The sequence below is a fragment of the Lepus europaeus genome, chromosome 3, assembly GCF_033115175.1.
Source record: "Lepus europaeus isolate LE1 chromosome 3, mLepTim1.pri, whole genome shotgun sequence".
NCBI classification, from domain to species: Eukaryota; Metazoa; Chordata; class Mammalia; order Lagomorpha; family Leporidae; genus Lepus; species Lepus europaeus.
In genome coordinates, this window is record NC_084829.1 from 32,014,441 (window position 1) to 32,038,921 (window position 24,481).

At 50.7% G+C, this 24,481-nt stretch overlaps 2 protein-coding genes across 2 annotated transcripts; both read right to left on the minus strand.

The window, feature by feature from the left end:
- Positions 1–1,447: 1,447 nt before the first annotated feature.
- Positions 1,448–8,231, minus strand: LSM2 (LSM2 homolog, U6 small nuclear RNA and mRNA degradation associated). The gene is made up of 5 exons (XM_062185866.1): positions 8,022–8,231; positions 7,372–7,439; positions 2,202–2,232; positions 2,025–2,084; positions 1,448–1,923 (listed from the first exon to the last, which is right to left on the minus strand). The coding sequence occupies exons 1-5, from the start codon at positions 8,022–8,024 to the stop codon at positions 1,798–1,800; spliced, it is 288 nt and encodes a 95-aa protein (XP_062041850.1). The 5' UTR covers positions 8,025–8,231; the 3' UTR covers positions 1,448–1,797.
- Positions 8,232–10,392: 2,161 nt separating this feature from the next.
- On the minus strand, positions 10,393–12,454 carry LOC133755789 (heat shock 70 kDa protein 1-like). Its single transcript, XM_062185867.1, has one exon. It carries the CDS (start codon positions 12,452–12,454, stop codon positions 10,532–10,534), a length of 1,923 nt encoding a protein of 640 aa, XP_062041851.1. The 3' UTR covers positions 10,393–10,531.
- Between the last annotated feature and the right edge of the window lie 12,027 nt (positions 12,455–24,481).

Here is a 24,481-nt window from a genome sequence, read left to right on the forward strand (position 1 = left end):
TTGTGACAGCGAGCGTTTCCGGGCCCGCCGGTCCTGGCGGGGGCGGCCGCGCCCCGCCTGCGTGTGCGCGCGCCGCCCCGCGCTGCCCGCCCCTGCCCCGGAGGACGCGCCGCGCGCCGCGCTCCCGAGGAACGGCACGGAGCGCGGGGCGCGGGGCGCGGGGCGCGAGGACGCCCCCCCGGGACGGCGCTCCCGTCAGGCGCCGCCGCGGGCACCCCGCGCGGGTCCTCGGGCCGGGCCGCGAGGGCGGCGCCCAGCGGGCAGCGGCGAACCGGCCGCGGAGGGAGCGGCCAGAGCCGGCGTTAAGTACGGAAGGAGCCTCATTTGCACATCGACCAGAGTCACGCTGCAGGGCTTCCGCTGTTTCTGAGCGGGGAAGAGTTCGCGTCTGCGTCGCATATTGGAAATCGTCTACTGGACGCTGTTGCACAGTGGATAAGTTTCTTAATCCCCAGTCACCACTCCACGGCACAAGCTAAGTCACTTGTTGGTATCTTCGAGATACCCGGAGAAAGTGTGTACTGCGTTGGCTGGATTAAAGCAGAAATACGGCGACGTGAAATGCATTTTGGAATCTCACGTTGCCAAATTAATGGAAGGGCTGGGGTGGACGCTTGGCCTGGAGCCTGGAGGCTAAGACACCACATGGGGCGCCCACATCCTGCATTCCGTATTGGAGTGTCTGAATTCAAGTCCAGGTTCTGATTCAAATTCTAGCTTCCTGCCAGTGTGCATGGTGGCAAGTAGCAAGTGGTCACTGCGACCCACGTGGGAGACCCATTTTTTTTTTTTTTTTAAAGATTCATTTATTCGAAGAATAGAGTTAGAGGGAGAGATAGAGATCTTCCATCTGCTGGTTTACTCCCTAAATAGCCGCAATGGCCAGGGTTGAGCAGGTCCAAAGCAAAGACCCAGGAGCTTCTTCCGGGTCTCCCACGTAGATTCAGGGGCCCATGGGCCTCGGCCATCCTCCCCTACTTTTCCAGGCCATAGCAGGGAGCTGGATTCAAAGTGGAGCAGCTGGGACTTGAACCAGCGCCCATATGAGATGGGCAGACTTTTACCCACTAGGCCCCAGCGCTGGTCCCCCAGATGGGAGTTCTGAGTTCTGGTTTTGCCATGGCTCAGCCCTGGCTGTTGTTCATTTGAGATGGAACCAGTGAACAGGAGATCCCTGTATCTGTGTCACTCTGCCTTTCAAATAAATAAAAAGAAAAAAAAGAAGGGCAGCACGCAATCTAGTAGTCAGTGCAACATACGCAAAGGGCCAGAGGGTAAACATGAAGCTGGGGGCTGGCGCGGCTGAGGTATTAACTGTTTTATCCAGGGAACACGGGGACAGAAAATGCTGGGAGGGCGAGCGGCTGGACTGGGACAGGGCTTGGATGACTTCATCACCCTTTCCATCACCTCAGTATTCTGCTGAAAACACACACGGAACCAGAACTCAGCTTTGCACATCTTTTATTCCCGATGCGGGACAGACTCCTTCCATCCCCATAATGAATCCCAGGCTCTCCTGGGAAGACCCGGGAGACTCTCCTGCCATTTCCAGGGAAAGAGTGAGAAAGGCAGGTGCTGGGGACTGGGAAGGTTTTAGTTTCCCAGCCTTCTGTGTTCCCCTTCTCAACACAGAAGAGCTGCTCCCCACTATTCCTCTTGTCTACTCATCCCCTTAAAAAAAAAAAAAAAGCCATCATTATAAGAAAAAACACTTCAAGTACGGTGGGGAATGGTCCGGGCAGGGCCACAGGCTATGGATCACCAGTGGAGGAGGGCGGGGGAGGGGGGTCCCCATCACTGCTTCTGCTGCAGGGCTTCCTTCCTGGCTGCATCCTGTAGCAACTGTGTGTCAACCTCATCTGCTGGTAACTGTACATAGCGCACCACGGAGCCCCGGATGAAGCAGTTCTTCACTGACAGCTAGACAAAGACAGACACATGTGAGAACACCTTTACAACGTCCTCTATCCACCCAGGGCCTCCTGCTTTGGAGGTGTTTCCTCTCCACCAACCCAACTCACCATGTGAGGGTATTTCTCAGGGTCTGTGACACTGATGTCAGTTAGTTTGATGTTGAGATACTAGGAGAGGAAGATGAACCACCATCATTAACCCTGGAGACAAGATGGCACTGTCTAGCCCTTCAGCTCCCCCTCCCCTCTCCCCAGGACCAACTGGGAGCCCTTGCTGTATCTCACCTGATCCACAGAATGGAGGGTTCCACAGATGCTGTCAAGGGCAGAGGGAGGGGAAGAACCACATTAGTTTGTACCCAAATCAATACAGAGGTGACTTCACAGCTGGGATGAGAACATGGTTCAGGGTGGTCAAGGACTTGAGGAAGCCAGAAAAGCGGGCATTCCTAAGCCCTAGAGTAGAAAAGACAGAATCACCAGAATGCTTAGTTATTTTTGATCCCACATTGTCTCTCCCTAAACCTACCCATTCTTCATGGCTACTGCTTGTGAGCTACATTCCCATTCCACACCTGTCATTTTTACAGGCCTCTCACAAGGGAGATACTACCACCTAGAGGCTCAGAGAAGTTATGTACCTAGGCAAAGTTTAGAACAAACGGGGATGAGGGGGCACTGTGGTGTAGCAAGTAAAATCACCGCCTGCAGTGCTGGCATCCCATATGAGCACCAGTTCAAGTCCTGGTTGCTCTACTTCCGATCCAGCTCTCTGCTCACGTGCCTGGAAAAGCAGCAAAGGATGGCCCAAGTGCTTGGGCCTCTGTACCAGCATGGGAGACTTGGAAGAAGCTTCTGGCTCCTGGCTTTGGATCAGCCCAGCTCCGGCCATTGCGAACAACTGGGGAGTGAACCAGCAGATTGAAGACCTCTCTTTCGGCCTCTGCCTCTTTGTAACTCTTTCAAATAAATAAATCTTAAAAAAATAAAAATAAACAGGGACTTCAGTCTAGAGCTGCCTGACTCCCAGAACTATCAGCTATTTTCAAACATTAACACTTTGAACCAGAGTCCTGTATGTAGATAAAGGGAGCTGGCACTGCTCTTAATGATGCAGGCATGAGTGACGGCCTCACCCCTCCCCAGTTCTCCAGCCTGAGATGTTAATGAGGAAGATTATCAGAATACCAGTGCTCCAAACCATATGCCTCTCCCAACTAGTGTCCATGTCTTCAACATTTTAACAACCTCAAATCCAATGTATGAGATGTACTACTTTACTCTCCTTGTCCTGTGAAAGCCCATGGTGTGCTAATTGTGAACATTTCTGTAATTCTCTTTATAGTTTGACTTTTTTTTTTTTTTTTAAAGAAAAATTTACTTGAAAGGCATAGTGACAGAGAGGGAAGAGACCAAGAGAAAGAGATCTTCCATCAGCTGGTTCACTCCCCAACTGGCTGCAACAGCCAGGCAGAAACTAGGAGCCCAGAACTCCATCAGGGTCTCCCAGGTGAGTAGCAGGGCCCAAGTACTTGGGCATCCTCTGCTGTTTTCCCTGGCACATCAGCAGGGAGCAGGCTCAGAAGCAGAGCTGTGGGTGGTGCGGGCAGTGACTCAATCTACTGCAGCACAATGCTGGCCCCTCTCCAATTTGCTGTCTACAAACCAAGGTCCTACTTCACGTTTCAGCCCAGGCCAGCCTCCCATCTGGCCACCTGGATTTTAATCCTCACGCATGCCTCTGCTAGATCCCAAGTTCCTTAGAACACTGATGTGTGGATTACACAACAAAGGAGGAAACAGGATAATGGTCTGTGTGTGTGTGTGCGTGTGTGCTACACTAAAGGTTGCCGATAGGTTTTCTTCCCCTAGGAGAATAACTGCTCTTTGGGGCAGGTGGTTAGCCTAGCTGTCGTCAGCTAAGATGCCCACATCCCGCAGTGAGGTGCCTGGGTTCAATACCCGCCTCTGGCTCCCAACTCTAGCTTCGTGCTAATGTGGACCCTGGAAGACAGTGGTGATGTCTCAAATAAATGGGGTCCTATCACCCACATGGGGGACCTGGATTGAGTTCCCAGGCTGTCAATGACCATTGGAAGTGAACCAGCAGATGGAAGCTCTCTTTGTAATACATAAAAATTCAAGAAAAAGAACAATTGCTCTTTTATTGCTTTCTATATTATTTTTAAAAAAAATTTTTTTAAATGATCTTAATAAATGGCAGTCTTCAAGATGTCCATATCCTGCCAGAAATAGCTTCAGCATTTCTGTTGTAAAAGTCTCTGTCTCTGAGGTCCAGTATGAGACCTGCTGTCTCACATCCCGGGCTGCTGAAAAATCTCTGACAGCACCCCGCCATCTGGAGGAGTGAAACAGCTCCCAGGAATTGCATTCAGCAGTGTCACTTCAGGTCTGAAAACAAGCATGAAAGCAAAGCCTTTTCTCTCAACCTACTGGACAGCTCCACTGCTTTGGGGCCTCAGATTATAACACAAGTTAGGCTTGCCATTTGGAAAGCCCAGGAAGGAAAGAAGAAAAATCAAACACGGGTCATCTTACAGAACTGCCTAAGGCTGGTTTTGGTTTCCACACTCGACTCACAATGTGGCCCCAACCCATATGCCATCCATGTCACTGCCAGCGCCATAAATGGGAGCTCTGTCCTCAAAGGCAAGGCCCTGTCCCCACCATTCTCTGCCATGTCTGTGCTTCCCCGAGAAACTCTTACATAGGAATGTGGAAGACACTGTTGAGGAAATCATTTATTGACCCAATCTTTCCAGAAGATAATAGTGTAAAAAGTGTTAGCATTTTAAACGTGCATTCCATTTTAAGGATTAAAAAAATCAGGATAAAAATGTATAGAGGATGTTCAAGACATTTTTGAAAAAACAAATGATTGGAAATAGCCCAAGTGACCAACAGCAGGGTCTGGATTAAATTAGTTCATCATCCAACACGGATGCCACTCATGGGTAGGTATTTGGCCTTGTGGTTAAGATGCCCACATCTGACATCCAAGTGCCCAGGCTTGAGTCCCAGCTCCATTCCGGATTCAAGCTTTCTGCTAATACACACTCTGAGAAGCAGCTCAAGTAATTGGGTCCCTGCCACCCACACAGGAAACCTGGATTGAGTTCCCAGTTCCCAGCTTTGAATCCTGGAACAGGCATAGAGGCACCAGTAGATGAAGAATCTGTCTCTCAAAAAAAAAAAAAAAAAAAAAAAAATTGAAAAAAATGCTAAAGATCAAGTTCATTGACATAGAAAATATCCAGAGTATACCGTGATGTGAAAAGCAAGTTTTGGAGCTGGTGCCGTGGTCTAGAAGGCTAGACCTCCACCTGCAGTGCCGGCATCCCTTATGGGTACCAGTTCAAGTCCTGGCTGCTCCACTCCAATCCAGCTCTCTGCTAATGCACCTGGGAAAGCAGCAGAAGATGGTCCAAGTGCTTGGGCCTCAGTGCCCAGGTGGGAGAAAAAGTTCCCAGCTCCTGGCTTAGGCCTGGTCCAGCCCTGGCCATTGCAGCCATTTGGGGAGTGAATTAGTGGATGGAAGCTCTCTCTCTCTCCACCTCTCCACTTGTCTCTGTATCTCTGCCTCTCAAATATGAATAAATAAATCCTTAAAAAAAAAAAAAAAAAAAGCAGGGTTCACAACAACAAAGAGAGTATGATCCTGTTTTTTTTTTAATTAAAAAAAAGCCAGACAGCAATAGACTTCAGTTCTGGCTGTGTCATTTACTGGTTTTGTAGATGAGAGCAAGTTTCTTAGCCTATGTAAGCTTTGTTTCTTGATGTATAAAACAGCAACAACAGGATATGTGTGTGCTGTGGGCAGGCGGCATCTGACACTGAGGCTCAGATGCCACTTGGGACAACTGCCTATCAGGGTGCCTGTCCAGCGCCTCTGCTTCTGATCCAGCTTCCTGTGAATGCACACCCTGGGAGGCAGGTGGTGGCTCAAGCTGGGCTCCTGCCGCCCTTGTGGGAAACCTGGCTTGAGTTTCAAGTTCCTGGTTTGACCTGGCCCACTAAGCCCTGGCTGTTGCAAGTATTTAAGGGGTGAAGCAGCAGATGGGAGATCTGTCTCTCTTTCAAATAAACAAAAATCAGTAAATAATAACAACTTTAAAAACAGGGTAGGGGGCTGGCATTATGGGATACTAGGTTAAGCCTCCGCCTGTGGTGCCAGCATCCCATATGGGCACCAGTTTGAGTCCTAGCTGCTTCACTTCCAATCCAGCTCCCTGCTAATGGCCTGGGAAAGCGGTGGAGGGTGGTCCAAGTGCTTGGGTCCCTGCACCCATGTGGGAGACCCAGAAGCAACTCCTGGCTGCTGGTTTCAGATCCGCCCAGCTCTAGCCATTGTGGCCATTTGGGGAGTGAATCTCTCTATTTCTCTCCCACACCCCCCACCCTGGTAATTCTGCCTCTCAAATAAACAAATCCTCAAAAATATGTATTTAAAAATAGGGTATATCACACAACAGTGTTATAAGAATTATATGAATTAACAAAGTATTCAGAACAGTACTTAGTGGATAGGAAGTTTCTTTCTTTCATTAAGCACCTACTATATACCTGGTCTATACTGGGCATTAGGTACACAGTGGCAACCTTAAGCATAGTCGTGGCCCTGTTTGAAAAATAAGCCATAGGCCAGTGCCGCTGCTCAATAGGCTAATCCTCCACCTGCGGCGCCGGCACACCGGGTTCTGGTCACAGTCGGGGTGCCGGATTCTGTCCTGGTTGCTCCTCTTCCAGTCCAGCTCTCTGCTGTGGCCCGGGAAGGCACTGGAGGATGGCCCAAGTGCTTGGGCCCTGCACCCCATGGGAGACCAGGAGAAGCACCTGGTTCCTGGCTTCGGATCAGCGGGGTGCGCCGGCCGCAGCGGCCATTGGGAGGGGGGTGAACCAACGGAAAAGGAAGACCTTTCTCTCTTTCTCTCACTGTCCACTCTGCCTATCAAAAAAATTTTTTAAATAAAAAAAAAAAAGAAAAAGAAGCCACAAGCAGAAAACACATTTCTATTAAACCACAATTGGAGAAGCACCCACTAGGAACAAAATAGAGACTAGGATGGAGGGGTTTCTCGGTCGGAAGTACCAGGAAGTGTCTCTTCAAGGATACAGCATTTAATCCAGGACCTGAAAGATGATTAGCAGCCCATGCTATAAGGGGGCCAGAGATGTAAAACAAGGTGAGACAAAAGGGACTGCATTCGTCTACTCTTCATTCTTTACACCAACAAAAGGCAGATCATGCCACCTACGCTATTCAGAATAGCTTCCTTCTCAACACATTTCATTCACGTGACACAGGTGTGCGACACACACAGCTCACCTCCCCGGCTAATCTGTATTCTGTCTCTCTCCCACCATGTCCAGCCTTCAAACACCAGTTCAAACTGAAGAGGCCCCAGGGCGCGGGCACACCCACCCAGACACCTACCTCAAATCATTCTTGAGTTCCACGACCACATCCTTGCCCACAAGGGACTTGAAGAAGGAGTAGAAGAGCTATTGGGCAAGAGGGGGAAAACCATCACATGGGAAGGGACCCCGGTGGGGAGCGGTATCCCAGGCCAGTATGAGCAAATTTTGGCGTAGGGATGCCCCGCCCCAAAGTTCCCAAAACTTCACAACACATGCTCATTTTACAGAGCCAAGGGCTGGAGCCCAAACGACTCCTCACGCTCCACTGGGCCCCTCGCGTAAAGTCCCAGAGACCTGCCCTGCACCCGTTACCATGCCCGGCCACCTCTCCCGGGGTCGCGGTCCCCGCCTCCGGCAGAAGGCAGATTACCCCACCCACGCCCCCCGAAGCCCGGTCTGCGGCAGGGAAATGCTCCCAGGGATCCAGCTTTTCCGTGTCCCGCAGTCCCCGCCGACCGTCTCTGGGAGTTGCTGAGGGTTTTCCTCCTGCGGCGGAGAAACCCACTCGCTCTCCGAACCCGAGGCGCAGGAACTAAGGATGGAGGGAAAAGCCTCGGACCAAACTCCAGCCCAGCGGCGCCAAGCTCGGACCTCCCTCTACGCCCTAAATGGCCCACAAGGCCAGGGTCCCCCGAGGGCGCCCACTTGTGACGTCACGGTACCCACCATGGTGCTGGCGCCGAGGGCTGCAGACCAGCCGGGGCGGGAGCGGGCCGGGTGCCGCGGGCCGGAGGCCGGGCGGGTACCGGAACACGAGCCCGCGCGTGGGGCGGGGCGCGGTCGCGCAGGCGCGCGGAGAACTCCGGGGAGGCAAGGGGAGCGCGCGAAGGGCTCGTGGCTCGTGGCTCCTGGAGGGCCGGTGAGCGGGAGCGCGGGGACGAGGCCGCCGGGAAAGGGGCGGGGCTTCTGCCGTTGGACTTCCTCCGGGGGTGGACGGCTCCTACTGCGCAGGCGCGGGCCGGAGTGGAGGCCCGCGGGTTCGGAGATGTCGGGCGCTTGTAGTGGCAACGCTTTTTGTGTTTTTTTTAACTCCGACGGCCATCCGGAACGTAATTTGTTCACATCCTACGCACACTTCTTATTGAGGACTGTTGGGGAGTTGGTGAAAATTCATTATAATTTGTGCATTTTTCTATGTTGCACTTTGATAAGTTAAATAGTGAGTCCCTAAGGTCAAGGGTAGCCTGAACATGGATCTTGATGTTATAAAAGGTTCCCAATAGATTTTTTTCCTCGAAGACCGAACCTCAGTCTCCACATTTCTTACACTCTGTTGCTTGGGCCTATCCAGTAAAAACTGAATACAGCTAAACAGACTGTGGCTTGGGATGGAGATGACCCATTCGCCAGAGCATCGCGGTGCAGCTGGTCGCTGCTTGTATATCAGCAGACGTCCTGGAGTCCTGGCTGCTCCACCTCTAGTCCAGCTCCCCATTAATGTGCCAGGGAAGGCATCAGATCATGGCCCAAGTGCTTGGGGCTCTGACCCCAGTGGGGTTCCAGAGCCCTGGTTTCTGCTCGGCTGCCACCCTGACAGTTGTTACCATCTGGGGAGTAAATCTGCAGATGGAAGCTTTCTCTCTTTCTCTCACTCTACCATTCAAGTTAAATAAATAAATAAATAAATATTTTTGAAAAATCTCATTTTAATATTTCAATTCTAAACATTACCATTCAAACACAGAGACACAAAGGCACATTTAACATGTCTCCCGTACTCATGATCCCCAGGTATTTATAAACATGCAGTATTATGACATAATACATGGGAATATTTTTTTTTCACAGAGTAAGACCATAAATCCTTCATGTTTCATCTCACATATTAAAAGTACCCATTTGTCAGGAGTTTGTTAAAATATTTTCTGGATGCAAAAATGGACTCAGAACACAGAGCTCCTGGACCCCCACCTATATATAGGTAACACCTATAGGTAGCATCAGAATATTAAGCAGGCTTGGTTTTGCCCCTGAATTTTAAACACCTAAACCTGCCCAAAACTGGTTCTAAGCAGCAAGTATAGTTTGCAACCACTTCATCTGGGTTAAAGATGCCTGAGGGTCAAAAATTATTTATAGGGCAGCATTGAGGTTGATCTACCACTTGGGCGCCAACATCTCATATCAGAGTTTCTGGTTTGATTCCCAGCTGCTCTACTTCCAATCCAGCTTCCCGCTGGTGCACACCTTGCTATGGCTGAAGTTCTTGGGTCCCCACTACCCATGAGGGAGACCTGGATGGAGTTCCAGGATACCAACTAACAGCTGGCCTAGCCATGCTGTTGTGGGTATTTGGAGGAGGGAATTAGCAGATACAAGATCCATCTTCCTGTCACTCTGCCTTTCAAATGAATGAATAAATCTTTTTTTTAAAAAATTACATATTGGAGCCAATGCTATGGCGTAGTGGGTAAAGCTGCCACCCGCAGTGTTGGCATTGCATATGGGTGCTGGTTTGAGTCCTGGCTGCTCCACTTCCGATCCAGCTCTCTGCTGTGACCTGGGAAAGTAGAAGATGGCCCAAGTCCTTGGGCCCCTGCACTCGTGTGGGAGACCTGGAAGAAGCTCCTGGCTCCTGGCTTCAGATCAGCCCCGTTCTGACCGTTGCAGTCATTTGAGGAGTGAATCAGTGGATGAAAGGCCTCTCTTTCTCTCTGCATCTGTCTCTCTGTAACTTTGCCTTTCAAATAAATACATATATCTTTTTTTTAAAAATTACATGTTTTAACCAATAAGCTCATGGAAATGCAACTTATTTTGCCCGTACCAGTTTAATCACTCACAATCAGAGAACACATACTCTCTCCATGAACTCTTTCTCCTTACTTTCAAAGGTACACTCATAGCTTAAAGATAGCAGAGGTAATTTACTTTGGGAGCAAATTTACTGAGTGACAAATAACCATCCACACAGGAAAAAGAAAGTCAAGGTGGCCAGAAATAAATAACAGACATCTAAAATTCATTAATGGTTCAAAGAGGGGCCTGGTTTTCCTAAGAGTCCATTCCAGAGTCAGAAAACAGAAGATTGGAGTGTGAAAGGATAGTATATGAGACTCCCAAAGAGGTGGTAACTTGATTTCAGGTCCAATTAAAAAAAATCACAACAATGTTTGAAGATGAGGGGAAGAAAATTCGCCAAGAGGCACCCTAGAACCATCCAGTTTCAGAGAAGATTAATCCACTTCTTCAATGGTGGGACCTGTAGCAGGCCTTCCAGCGTACCCCGGTGCACAGGAAGGCCCAGTGCAGCCTCCTTGGTAGAGTTTTGTGATGATGGGGTTGCACACCTGCTCCAATTCCTTTCTTTTATGATCAAACTCTTCTTTCTCAGCCAGTTGATTGGCCTCCAGCCATGCAAGGACCTGATTGCATTTATCCAGTATTTTCTTTTTATCAGCCTCGCTGATCTTGCCCTTCAAGCTTTCATCACTCACGGCGCTCTTCATGTTGAAGGCGTAGGACTCCAGCGCGTTCTTGGCTGCGATCTTCTCCCTCTGCCGCTCGTCCTCGGCCTTGTACTTCTCGGCCTCCTGCACCATGCGCTCGATCTCCTCCTTGCTCAGGCGGCCCTTGTCGTTGGTGATGGTGATCTTGTTGGCCTTGCCCGTGCTCTTGTCCATGGCCGTGACATTCAGAATACCGTTGGCATCGATGTCAAAGGTCACCTCGATTTGAGGAACTCCTCTGGGGGCTGGAGGGATGCCGGTCAGCTCGAAGCGCCCCAGCAGGTTGTTGTCGCGCGTCATGGCCCGCTCGCCCTCGTACACCTGGATCAGCACGCCGGGCTGGTTGTCCGAGTACGTGGTGAACACCTGTGTCTGCTTGGTGGGGATGGTGGAGTTGCGCTTGATCAGGACGGTCATCACGCCGCCCGCCGTCTCCAGCCCCAGCGACAGTGGGGCCACATCCAATAAAAGCAGGTCCTGTACCTTTTCAGACTTGTCACCCATCAGGATGGCTGCCTGCACTGCAGCTCCATATGCTACTGCTTCATCTGGGTTGATGCTCTTGTTGAGGTCGCGGCCATTAAAGTAGTCCTGAAGCAGTCTCTGCACCTTGGGGATGCGCGTGGAGCCCCCAACTAAAACAATGTCATGGATTTTGGCCTTATCCATCTTGGCATCCCGAAGAGCTTTTTCCACGGGCTCCAGGGTACCCCTAAACAAGTCTGCACACAACTCTTCGAACCGGGCCCTGGTGATGGACGTGTAGAAGTCAATGCCCTCATAAAGTGAATCGATCTCCAGGTTGGCCTGCGTGCTGGACGACAGGGTCCTCTTGGCGCGCTCGCACGCCGTGCGCAGCCGCCGCACCGCGCGCTTGTTCTGACTGATGTCTTTCTTGTGTTTCCTCTTGAACTCCTCCACGAAGTGGCCCACCAGCCGGTTGTCGAAGTCCTCGCCGCCCAGGTGCGTGTCGCCGGCCGTGGCCTTCACCTCGAAGATGCCGTCGTCGATCGTCAGCACCGACACGTCGAACGTGCCCCCGCCCAGGTCGAAGATCAGGACGTGTCGCTCGCCCTGACCAGCTTTGTCTAAACCATAGGCAATGGCAGCAGCTGTGGGTTCATTGATGATTCTTAGCACATTGAGCCCCGCAATCACACCTGCGTCCTTGGTGGCCTGGCGTTGAGAGTCGTTGAAATAGGCCGGCACCGTGATCACAGCATTGGTGACAGGGTGGCCCAAAAAAGCCTCAGCAGTCTCCTTCATCTTGGTCAGCACCATCGAAGAGATTTCTTCTGGGTAGAACGCTTTCTGTTCCCCTTTATAGGAAACCAGCACCTTGGGCTTGCCCCCTTCATTGATCACTTGAAAAGGCCAAAGCTTCATATCTGATTGCACAACAGGATCATTAAATTTCCTGCCAATTAGACGTTTGGCATCAAAGACAGTGTTCTGGGGATTCATGGCTACCTGGTTCTTGGCCGCGTCGCCGATCAGCCGCTCCGTGTCGGTGAAGGCCACGTAGCTGGGCGTCGTGCGGTTGCCCTGGTCGTTGGCGATGATCTCCACCTTGCCGTGCTGGAACACGCCCACGCACGAGTAGGTCGTGCCCAGGTCGATGCCTATGGCCATTCCCTTGGCAGTAGTCATGGTTTTCCGAGCCCTGTGGGAGTAAAAGAGTTACTGTTTTAGCAGAGTACTCCCTAAATTTTTAAAATGAATTTTAGTTATTTATTTGTTTGAAAGGCTGAGGGACAGGCAGAGAGAGATCTTCCATCCAGTGGTTCACTCCTGAAATGCCCACGAGAGCCCTGATTGGGCCAGGCCAAAATCAGGAGCCCAGAACTTCATCCAGGTCTCCCATATGGGTGGCAGGGAAGCAAGTGCTTGAACCATCACCTGCTGCCTCCCAGGATGCACATTAGGAGGAAGCTGAACCAGGAGTGAAACCCAGGCACTCTGATACGGGATGCAGGCTTCCCAGCGTCTCAATGCTGAGCCAAGTGCCCACTATCATCTTAGCCATTTTTAAGTACAAAGTTCAATCACAGTGGTGTCCAACTTATCTCCAGAACTTTCTTCATCTTGCAAAACTGAAACTTTATATCCATTAAACACCAACTCCCCGACCCGTCCCTGGAAACCACCATTCCTCTGTCTCTATGAATGTGACTGCTCTTAGTACCTCTTATAAATGGAATTATACATATTTGTTCTCTTGTGACCTGGCTTAATTTCACTCAGTATAACATTCTCAAATTTCATCCAGGTATTAGAATGTATCATAACATTCTTTTTAAAAGATTTATCTGGAGCTGGCACTGTGGCAAAGTGGGTAAAGCCGTCGCCTGCAGTGCCGGCATCCCATATGGGTGCCGGTTCACATCCCAGCTGCTCCACTTCCGATCCAGCTCTCTGCTATGGCCTGGGAAAGCAGTAGAAGATGGCCCAAGTCCTTGGGCCCCTGTACTCATGTGGGAGACCCGGAAGAAGCTCCTGGCTTCTGGATCCTGGCTTCAGATTGGCGCAACTCCGGCCCTTGTGGCCATCTGGGGAGTGAACCAGCAGATGGAAGATCTCTCTTTCTCTCTCTGCCTCTCCTTCTCTCTCTATGTAACTCTGACTTTCAAATAAATAAATAAATCTTTTTAAATAAATCTTTTTAAAAAAAAATTTTTATCTGTTTATTTGAAAGGTAGAGAGAAAGAGAGATCTTCCATCCACTGATTCACTCCCGAAATGCACACAACAGCCAAGGCTGGCCAAACTGAAGCCAGGAGCTGGGAACCCTATCTGGGTTTCCCACACGGGTAGCAGGAGCCCAAGTACCTGGGTGATGATGTGCTGCTTTCCCAGGTGAATTAGCAAAAAGCTGGATCAGAGACAGGTAGCTGAGTCTTGAACTGGCACTCTTACCTGGGTGTGGGCACCCCCCCACCACAGATGCTTAATCAGCTGAGCAACGACGCCCACCCCACAGCTTCTTCTTAAGGCTAAATAATATTTATTATATTTATATACATTCTGCTTATTCATCCATGAATGGAAACCTGGGTGGCTTCCACCCTATTGGCTACTGTGAGCAGTACTGCTAAGAACAGGGTTATATAGATGAAGAGTCTGGATTTCACAACAGAATCCCAAAGCGAGTGGAAGGGAAGTGGGTGCAATATTGTATTCAATTTCTCATGGAGCCCGATTCAATGACCCTGCTCCTGTGTCTGCGATATATTTTATTGTGGAACCCTATCCTCCTGCTGAACTAAGATTATTTTACATTCTAATCTCCTCGAGACACTACGGTTCCAATGCCTTCTTCAGTTCCTGGTATTCATAGGGAGAGAATTCAGACCAGTCTGAAGATGGCAGCTGTTATCCAAGCAAACCCTCCCAAGTGTTCTCCACAAAGGTGAGGCACTACAGGCAGTTTCTCTATCTTCTTCTGGAATAAGAACCCTGTAGTTTTCTGGAGCCAATAACAAATTAAGAAATGGTTGAAGGCATAGTTGTTGTGGCACAGCGGGCGAAGGTGTCACTTGGGATGCCCACTTCCCATATAGGAGTGATGGTTAGTGTTCAGGCTACTTGGCTTCTTGATCCATTATCGCCCTATTGATGCTCCTAGGAAGCAGCCTATGATGGCTTAGGTTCTCTCTCTCTCTCTCTCTCTCTCTCTCTCACACACACACACACACACACACACAATTTATTTTGGAGCCAGCGCTGTGGTGCAGTAGGTTAACGCCCTGGCCTGAAGTGCCGGCATCCCATACAGGCGCTGGTTTGAGACTCAGCTGCTCCACTTCTGATCCAGCTCTCTGCTATGGCCTGGGAAAGCAGTAGAAGATAGCCCAAGTCCTTGGGCCTCTGCACCCACGTGGGAGACCTGGAAGAAGTTCCTGGCTCCTGGCTTTGGATTGGCGCAGCTCCAGCTGTTGTGGCTAATTGGTGAGTAAACCTTCGGATGGAAGACCTCTCTCTCTCTCTCTGTAACTCTGACTTTCAAATAAATAAATAAATCTTTAAAAAAAGCTTTATTTTTATTTATTTCAAAAGTAGATTTACAGAGAGAGAGAGAAAGAGAAAGAGAGAGAGAGAGAGAGAGAGAGAGAGAGAGAGATATCAGTCTTCTGTCTTCTGATTCACTCTTCAAATGGCCACAAATGGTCAGGGCTGGTCTAGGCCTAAGCCCTTGGGCCACTGCTTTCCCAAGCACAATAGCAGGTAACTAGATCGGAAGTGGAGCAGCTGAGCCTTGAACGAGCACTCATATGGGATATTGGTGTTGGAGGCTATAGCTTGACTTGCTACACCACAACACTGGCACCTGGCTCAAGTATTTGAGTTCCTGCCACCCGTGTAGGAGACCTAAGATCGAGTTTCTGGCTCCTGGCTTCAGCCTGGGCCCATCTGTTTTACCCACATGGGAAATGAACCAGTGGATGGAATATCTCTCTCTCTCTCTCTCTCAAATAAATAAATAAATAAATAATTTTTTTCTGACAGAGTTAGACAGTGAGAGAGAGAGAGACAGACAGAGAGAAAGGTCTTCATTCCATTGGTTCACTCCCCAAATGGCTGCTATGGCCGGAGCTATGCCGATCTGAAGCCAGGAGCTGGGTGCTTCATCCTGGTCTCCCATGCGGGTGCAGGGCCCAAGCACTTGGGCCATCCTCACTGCTTTTCTGGGTCACAGCAGAGAGCTGGACTGGAAGAGGAGCAAACGGGACTAGAACCCGGCACCCATATGGGATACTGGCACTGCAGGTGGAGGATTAACCAAGTGAGCCACAGCACCAGCCCCCATAATTTTTTTTTTAAAAGATTGATTTATTTACTTGAAAGTCAGAGTTACACAGAGAGGAGAAAGAGATGTAGAGAGAGAGAGAGAGAGAGAGAGGTCTTCCATCTGCTGGTTCACTCCCCAGATGGCTGCAATGGCTGGAGCTGCACAAATCCGAAGCCAGGAACCAAGAGTTTCCTCTGGGTCTCCCACATGGGTGCCTTGGGCCATCTTCTACTGCTATCCCAGGCCACAGCAGAGAGCTGGATCGGAAGAGGAGCAGCTGGAACTAGAACTGGTGCCCATATGGGATGCCGGCGCTTCAGGTCAGGGCTTTAACCCTGTTGCGCCACAGCACCAGCCCCAAATACATAAATCTTTTTAAAAAAAGAATAAGAGGGGGTGCTGGCACTGTGGCATATCAGGTAAAACTGCTGCCTTCAATGCCAGCATCCCATATGGGCACTGGTTCGAGTCCCGGCTGCTCCACTACTACTCGCTGCTATGGCCTGGGAAAGTGGTAGAAGATGGCCCAGGTACTTGGGCCCCTGCACCTTCGTGGGAGACCCAGAAGAATCTCCTGACACCTAGTTTCAGATTGGTCAAGCTCCAGCCATTGTAGCTATTTGGGGAGTGAACCAGTGGATGGAAGACCTCTCTCTCTCTCTGCCTCTGCCTTGCCGCTGCCTCTCTGTAACTCTGCCTTTCAAATAAATAAATACATCTTTAAAAAAAAAAAAAAACAAAAAACAGGAGGGGAGGTTAGGATCTTCCCATGTCCTCTCCTGGTTTCTTGCAGCTCCGAGTCACCCTGGAGTTCTTTACAGGGACCCTTGTAGGAGTGGGCATTGTGGCTCAGCTGGATAAGGTAGTACTTGGGGCCCCCACATTCCATTTCAGAAAGCCCATTGGAGTTCTAGCTCCTTGGCTTCAGATCCAGCTTCCTGCTAATGCACCTGGAAAGCTAGGGAATGATGGCCCAAGAGCTTGGGTTCCTGTCACCCACGGAGGAGATTGTGTGGAGCTTCTGGCTACCTGCCTGCATTTTGGGAGCGAACCAGAGGATGCCAGTGCTCTCGCTTGCTCGCTCTATCTCCCTCTGTCCCTCTCTCTGTCACTCTGCCTTTCAAATAAAATTAATAAATTTTTTTCCCCAAAAACGACCTCCAGGGGCTGGAGTTGTGGTGTAGAGAGAGGGTTAAGGTGTCGCCAGAGAAGCTGGGCATCCCATCTGGGTGCTGGTTCATGTCCTGACTGCTCCACTTATGATCCAGCTCCCTGTTAATGCTCTTGGGAAAGCAGCGGAGGATGGCCCAAGTACTTGGGCCCCTGTACGCATGTGGGAGACCCGACGCAAACTCCTGGCGTCAGACCGGCCCAGTCCCAAGTGTTGCAGCCATTTGGGGAGTGAACCAGAAGAGAGATCTCTTTCTCTTTCTTTGTCTCTCCATCTCTCTTTGTAATGCTGCCTTTCAAATAAATAAACACATCTTTTTAAAAAATAAAAAAGGACCTCCATTCCCTGATTGGCAACACCCCCACACCTCAGACTTAAACCCAAATAGCAAAATTGTCATTAATTTTTCCAACAAGGACTTACTAAGCCTTAACCATTCCCATCCCATTCCAATCAGCCCCTCCCGGCTCACCGAGTGTCTCTCCGTCTTCGATCCAGTTTGGAAATTTCAAGTTATGGAGCCCCTGTGAGTGGTGGCTCCCAAAACATCCAAACTGCTCAGGTGGCGTCCCCCCACCCCCCACCCCGCCCGGCTCTACAACTTTTGAGCCAGATCCAGTCAAGTTACACTGACTCCAAAATGGCCATGAGGTCAAAGGCAGCGCCCCCATTGTAACGTGAATAGAGGAGGCTGCCTCAGCGCTCCGCCTAAACCCCGCCTCAGGGCGTCATCACCCGTCCCCACCCCGCCGCCGGCCGCCGGCCTGCTCCGAAGGCGCCCGTGCCCAGCCATGCCGCTGTGCGCTTCGCAGGGGGAGGCTGGCGGGAGACCGAGTCCACAACCGCTGTCCCCCGCCACCCCCCGCCAGGGGCTCCTGTGGAATCCGGTGTGGAGTCCCAGGGCCCGCCCTGTGGTCTCTGGTTCCTGGGAGCCCGACTGACGCGAGAGGGAACCGCCTGGAATAGTAGCGTGGCCACCCGGCTCGGGGATTGGCTACGACGACCCACGGCGCGCGGGAACCACAGATGAACACGACACGCGGAACCCGCGAACTGAGCTTCGGCCAAGAGCCAATGCCCAGTCTGCGGAGAGCGCAACCTGGGGCGCGACTCCCACAGCCCCCGGAAGCCAGGAGGCTACTGTAGTAAATCAGTTGTATAGGGCCCAGAATAGTGCTTTATTAGTAACGAATATGCTTCAAGACGTTGCTGGTCACCCTCAAAAAGATGGAGAAAACGATACCGGAACAACACGAAGGTCACTTTCTTAACAGTGAGAGAAGTGGAAAGAAACAGAGCTTGGAGCTCAAAGACAAGCTGGGGCTGGGTCGGTGGGGAGCCGGGATTGGCGGTCACCCCTCTGGGTGGTCTCTGCGCCTGTCCCCGGGGGATCCCGTGCAGCTCGGGCCCTCGCCTTCTCCTAGCACCGCTACCCAAACGGACGTTTCCTGAGCGGGGCGCAGTGGGAGCAGGGGCGGAATCCTCGCCCCGCGCTGCCCGCCCACCCGTGTCGGCCAGGGAGAGGGCACCGCGGGGGAGCAGGGGGCAGGTCCACAGTCGGCTTCCGGGCAGCCCGGGGATGCAGAGCCGCTCCCAGCCACAGGTCCATAGGTGCCGAGGGCCTGGAGGCGGCAGGGAGGCGGCAGCCCGCGGAAGGCGCGGGCTGCAGGTCACCGCTCCCATCCTGCAGGGTGCGCGCTCGCTGCGGGCGCGGGGGCTTCCCTCCTCGCGCCCCGCTACCCGCCTCATCGGGCTCAGGAGCCCCAAAGCTTTCTGGGGTCCGAGTCCTCCCTGAATTCGGTTTGCAAAACCCTTGGGAAATGCTCTCAGCTCCGCGGCGGCCCCGCCTCCCGCCCCGGCCCCTGTGTCCCAGTCGCTCAGGCTTGGGCTGCTTTGCCCTATTGTTGGCTGTGCCAGGAGTGGGCGGGACAGTCCTGTCGTTATAATTAGAACACTCCTCAACAAACAAAGACTCCACCCCAGGCACCAACCCCAACCCCAACCCCACCCCTACCCTGGGATATCAGGCTGAGTCAGGACTCAACATTAGCACCTAGAAGGTTCTGTGAACCGTGTGCCAGCCTTGCCAAGGCCCGGGGCTGCAGCAGCCTGTTCTGTAGGGAGGTGGGGGCTGGGCTAGGAGAAGCTGGAGGTGGGGAGGAGGGAGCCTAGGGGGGCACATACCCTAGGTGCTCAGGATGCTCCACTGGCCTGGCCTTTACTCCCGCCCCCTTCCTCTGTGTCCATTTGTTTGCCTCCTCTTATTTATTTATTCCTAAAGATTTACTGATTTATAAAAAGAGTAGGAAAGACAGCGGCAAAAGAGAGAACTTTCATCCACTGTTTGCTCCCCAAATGGCTGCAATGGACATAGCTGGACGAGGCCTTGGCCAAGTGGAAGCCAGGAGCCTGGAGCTTCATCCAAGTCTCCCATGGGGGTGGCAGGGCCCAGGTGTAGGCAGCCTTTGGACAAATCAAGGCCAGTCTTGGCTTGTGGAGTTCTGGGGATAAGAAAGTCACATACTCCCATCCTGAAGGAGGATGATAATCAAGAACGCTCTGTTAAAATTATTTGTGCCACTGGAGGCCCTGATAAGTTCCTTACGTGTGTTGTTATCTTTTGTGCTTCTTTGTGCTGGTAATGTATAAATACCACCGAGACATATAAACGAGCCTTGATCAGCCTTGTTGTCTTGGCTCCATTCTCTGCGATCGCTTGTCTCTCTTTTAGGTCCCTCTCCCTCCCTCTGGTTCCATTCGACTGGTGCGGCTGGCCCACACACCCAGGTACTTTTTTTCTTCTTTTTTATTAGGCAGTTTTAGAGAGAAGAGAGAAATAGATCTTCAATCAGCTGGTTCTCCCCCAAAAGCCTGCAGTGGCAGGACTGGGCCACACCAAAGTCAGGAGCCAGCAGCTTCTTCCAGGTCTCCCCTGTGGATGGCAGGACCCACGCACTTGGGCCATCTTCCACTGCTTTCCCAGGTGCATTAGCAGAGGGCTGGATCAGAAGTAGAGCAGTCAAGACTTGAACCAGTATCCATACGGGATGCCTGCCCTTGCAGGCATCAGCTTAACCTGCTGTGCCACATGGTCAGCTTCTGGGCTGTTTTCTGCTGCCTTCCGAGATGCACTGGCAGGGTGCTGGCTCAGAAGCAGACCAGCCAGGACTGCAATGGTGCTCATATGGGAGCTGAGCCACAACCCCAGTCCCTGTTTTCCTCCTTTTAGAGAATGAAACACTCAGGTTAGGGAGCCTGTGAAACAGTGCGAGGACACGTAGGTCCCCTCACTGAACCTGTGCTTACCTGTCATCTGGGTGGCCTGATCAAGCTTCAGAACCTCTCTCTTTAAAAAAAAATATATTTATTTACTTTGAAAGTCAGAATTATAGAGAGAGAAGGAGAGGCAGAGAGGGAGAGAGAGAAAGAGAGAGAGAGAGAGTGAGAGAGAGGTCTTCCATCTGCTGGTTCATTCCCCAATTGGCTGCAAAGGCCAGAGCTGTGCCAATCCAAAGCCAGGAGCCAGGAGATTCATCCAGGACTCCCACATGGGTGCAGGGGCCCAAGGGCCTCAGCCATCTTCCACTGCTTTCCCAGGCCATAGCAGAGAGCTGGATCGGAAGTGGAGTAGCTGGGTCTCAAATTGGTGCCCAGTGGGATGCTGGCACTGCAAATGGTGGCTTTACCAGCTACGCCACAGTGCCAGCCCCTCAGAACCTCTTTGATCCTTGATGCTCATCTTTGAAAATGGAAAGGTTGGGCTGAATGGCCTCCTAAAGATCTTACAACAGTTTTTAGGTTCAGCTGAAGGTAATTCTATGCTCCTGGTAGTGGTCTCCAACCTTTTCTTTTTAAAAGATTTAGTTATTTGCTTGAAAGTCAGAGTTGGGGGGAGGGGAGAGAAAAAGAGTGATGGTTCACTCCCCAAATGGCCACAACAGCCGGGTCTGGACGAGGCACAAACTAGTTTCCTGGAATTCCATCTGAGTCTCCCATGTGGGTGGCAGGGGCCCAACCAATTGGGCCATCTTCCTCTGCATCCCCAGGTGCATTAGCAGGAAGGTGCATCAGAAGTGGAGCAAGCCAGGACTGAAACAGGCATTCACACGGAATGCTGGCATTGCAGGCAGTGACTTAACCTGCTGCACTGCAGCTCTGACTCTAAATCCCCAACCTTTTATGCACCGCAATAAGAATAACTGGGGTGTGTGGCCAGCCTGTGGCACAGAGGGTAAGCCGCAACCTGCAATGCCAGCATCCCAAGTGGAGCAACCCTAGCTGCTCCACTTCTGATCCAGTTCCTGTTAATGTGCCTGGGAAAGCAGCAAGAAGAAGGCTCACCTGCACCCCCAGGGCATGTGGCTTTGGGCTACCCACCCCAGGCTTCCTGGCCTAGATGCTCCTCCATGTGGCTGGTTCCTGGTACTCAGTATGAACCCAAATTTACCCCTCTCTCTCTCTCAGATAAAGCTCTCACTCTCCTATGCATCTTTTTCGCTAAATAAAAACTTAAAATGCAAAAAAGAAGAAGAAGAAGAAGATGACTCAAGTGCTTGTACCCCCTGCACCCACATGGGAGATCTGGGAGAAGCTCCTGACTCCTGGTTTCCACCTGGCCCAGCCTTGGCCACTGCGGCCATTGAGGGGATGGGGTGGTGGTGAATGAGCAGATGGAATATCTCTTTCTCTCTCTGACTCTTCCTCTCTCTGTGTAACTCTGATTTTCAAATAAATAAATAAATAATTTTTAAAAAAACTAATAGAGTTGGGGCCGGCGCTGTGCCTTAGTGGGTAAAGCCACCACCCACAGTGTCAGCATCCTATATGGGTGCCGATTCAAGTCCCAAATGCTCCACTTTTCATCCAGCTCTCTGCTGTGGCCTGGGAAAGCAGTAGAGTACGGCCCAGGTCCTTGGGCCCCTGCATCTGCATGGGAGACCCAGAAGAAGCTCCTGGCTCCTAGCTTCAGATTGGCGCAGCTCTGACTGTTGTAGCCATCTGGGAAGTGAACCAGCAGATGGAAGACCTCTCTCTCTCTCTCTGCCCCCCCCCCCGTCTCTCTCTCTGCCTCTCTGTAACTCTGCCTTTCAAATAAATAAACAAATATTTAGGGAAAAAAACTACTTGACATGGGGCCAGCATTGTGGTGCAATGGGTTAAGCTGCATCCTGAGTCCTGGCTGCCCCACTTCTGATCTCCCTCCCTGCCAATGCACCTGGGAAAGCAATGAAAGATGGCCCGGGTGCTTGGGCCCCTGCACCCACATGGAAGACCCAGATAGAGTCCATGTTCTTGGCTTTGGCCTGGCCCAGCGTTGGCACTTGTGGCTATTTGCAGAGTGAACCAACAGACAGAAGATCTCTCTCTCCCCACCCCCCTGTAACTCTGCCTTTCAAATACATATGAATAAATTTTTAAAAAATGTAGTTGACAGCCCACACAGCTTATGAACGATGAGCTTCATTCCTTCCATACACCAAACCTAATAAAAATCTATTTCTGTAATAATCTAATTAAAATGCTGTTGGGGTTCTTACAGTCACCCTAGAGGGTAATCAAACCTGCCACTGGGCTTCTGCCTTGGGAAGCATCCAGTCTAAAAGACAAAATTCAGATGACCCTCTGCTTGTGAAGAAATAGAAGATCGATGGTGGATTTCCAGGCCAAGCCAAAGAGAGAAACTTTACACAAAATGTAGATCAACTATGTGTAGAGGACTGTCTGATTCGTGGAGGACATTTCCAGTAGATCTTTTTCTGCCACCCCAGCAGCACCAAGATTTAGAGCCTTATCACCATGGCCACCTGCCAGGAGGTGGAGATGTGATGCCATTTGTTTCAAACCATAGGAGAAGCGGCCGGTGCTGTGGCGTAGTGGGCTAAGCCTCCACCTGCGGTGCCAGCATCCTATATGGGTGCCGGTTCAAGTCCTGGCTGCTTCACTGAAAATCCTCATGGGAGACCTGGAAGAAGTTTCTGGCTCCTGGCTTCAGATCGGTCCAGCTCCTGGCCTTGGATCGGTCCTGCTCTGACCATTGCAGCCATTTGGGGAGTGAACCAGCGGATAGAATACCTCTCTCTCTCTCTGCCTCTGCCTCTCTGTAACTCAGCCTTTAAATAATTAATTTATTAGACAGGGGTGGGGAAGAGAGAGAGAGAGAGAGAAAGAGAGAGAGAGAGAAAATCTTTGGTTCACTCCCCAAATGACCAGAGCTGGGCCTATCCAAAGCCAGGAGCCAGGAGCTTCTTCCAGATCGCCCACATGGGTGCAGGGGCCCAAGGACTTGGGCCATCCTCCAATGCCTTCCCAGGCACATTATCAGGGAGCTGGATCAGAAGTGGAGCAGCTGGGACTCAAATGAGTGCCCAATATGGGATGCCAGCACTGCAGGTGGCAGCTTTACACAGCACCAGACCCCAAAACTCTTACTTTAAAAATGTGAAGAATTACATGGGCGGGAGGTCTGTGTGTAGTTCTTACTGGTTCAGGATTTTGGATTTCTTCTAAATTAACAAATGTTTGTGCTGAATTTTTATTATCACTATTATTTGGCATCATTTTTAGTACTATGCAGAATATAGGCAAAAGAGATAACTGGATGTTAAAATCTAGGATAGAAATATAATGTACTGGGGCCCGTGCTGTGGTGTAACAAGTGAGACTGCTGTCTGCAGTGCTGGCATCCTATGTGGGTGCAGATTCGAGTCCTGTATGCTCCACTTTCAATCCAGTTCTCTGCTGTGGCCTGGGGAAGCAGAGGAAGATGACCCAAGTGCTTGGTCCCCTGCAGCTGTGTAGGAGACCCAGAGAAAGCTCCTGGCTTCGGATCGGCCCAGCTCTGGATGTTGCAGCCATTTGGGGATTCAACCAGAGGCTGGAAGATGTCCCTCTCTCTCTCTCTCTCTCTCTTTGCCTTTGCCTCTCTGTAACTCTGCCTCTCAAATAAGTAAATAAAAAATTTTTTAAAAAAGAAATATAATGTACTACCAGGCATGCACAACAAAACCTATGAACTTGGAAAAAGCTTCCAAGAAATTCTGAGTTGGATAAGCAGTGGGTTTTTGTTTTGTTTTGTTTGTTTTCTAACTTTTAGTGCCTTCAGTTAAGCTAATAATTTTAAGTCTCCCTGTATATTCACCTGTGAGAGCAGTATATAAGGAGGTGTGGTATACTGAGGATTAATAAAGTAACACATAACAGGCTCAAGTACACTGCCTGTTGCCTGTCATTGGTGCAAACTTTTAAAATGTTTTTTAAAAATTTTAAAATATATACCTTTGACATGTCTTAAGATTTTATTTACTTGAGAGGTTGAGTGTCAGAGACAGAGAGGTAGAGACAAAGAGAGATTTGCCATTTGCTGATTCACTCCCCAAATGGCTGCAATGGCTAGGGCTGGTCCATACCAAAGTCAGGAGCTTGGAGTTCCATCAGGATCTCCCATGTGGGTGCCAGGGGCTCAAGCACTTGGACTATCTTTGGGTGCTTTCCTAAGCAAATTAGCGAGGAGCTGGATCAGAAGAAGAGCAGTCAGGACTCCAACTAGTGCTGTGATATGGGATGCCTGACCTGCAGGCAATGGCTTAACCCTTGTGTAAAATGCTGGAGTCTTTTTTTACAGTGTTATTTATTTGAAAGGCAGAATAACAGAGAGTGAGATGAAGATGTGCTAACTTACATCCATTGGTTCACTGAGCAAATGCCACAATAACCAGGT

What these genes read in the sequence shown, in the direction of transcription:
- LSM2 (XM_062185866.1), bottom strand. An exon ending in CCCTCCATTCTGTGGATCAG is followed by an intron (nt 2,085 to 2,201) that starts GTGAGATACAGC and finishes TTCCTCTCCTAG; the next exon opens with TATCTCAACATCAAACTAAC. An exon ending in CTGAGAAATACCCTCACATG is followed by an intron (nt 1,924 to 2,024) that starts GTGAGTTGGGTT and finishes GTCTTTGTCTAG; the next exon opens with CTGTCAGTGAAGAACTGCTT.
- LOC133755789 (XM_062185867.1), bottom strand. Translation starts at nt 12,454, where the DNA reads ATGACTACTGCCAAGGGAATGGCCATAGGCATCGACCTGGGCACGACC.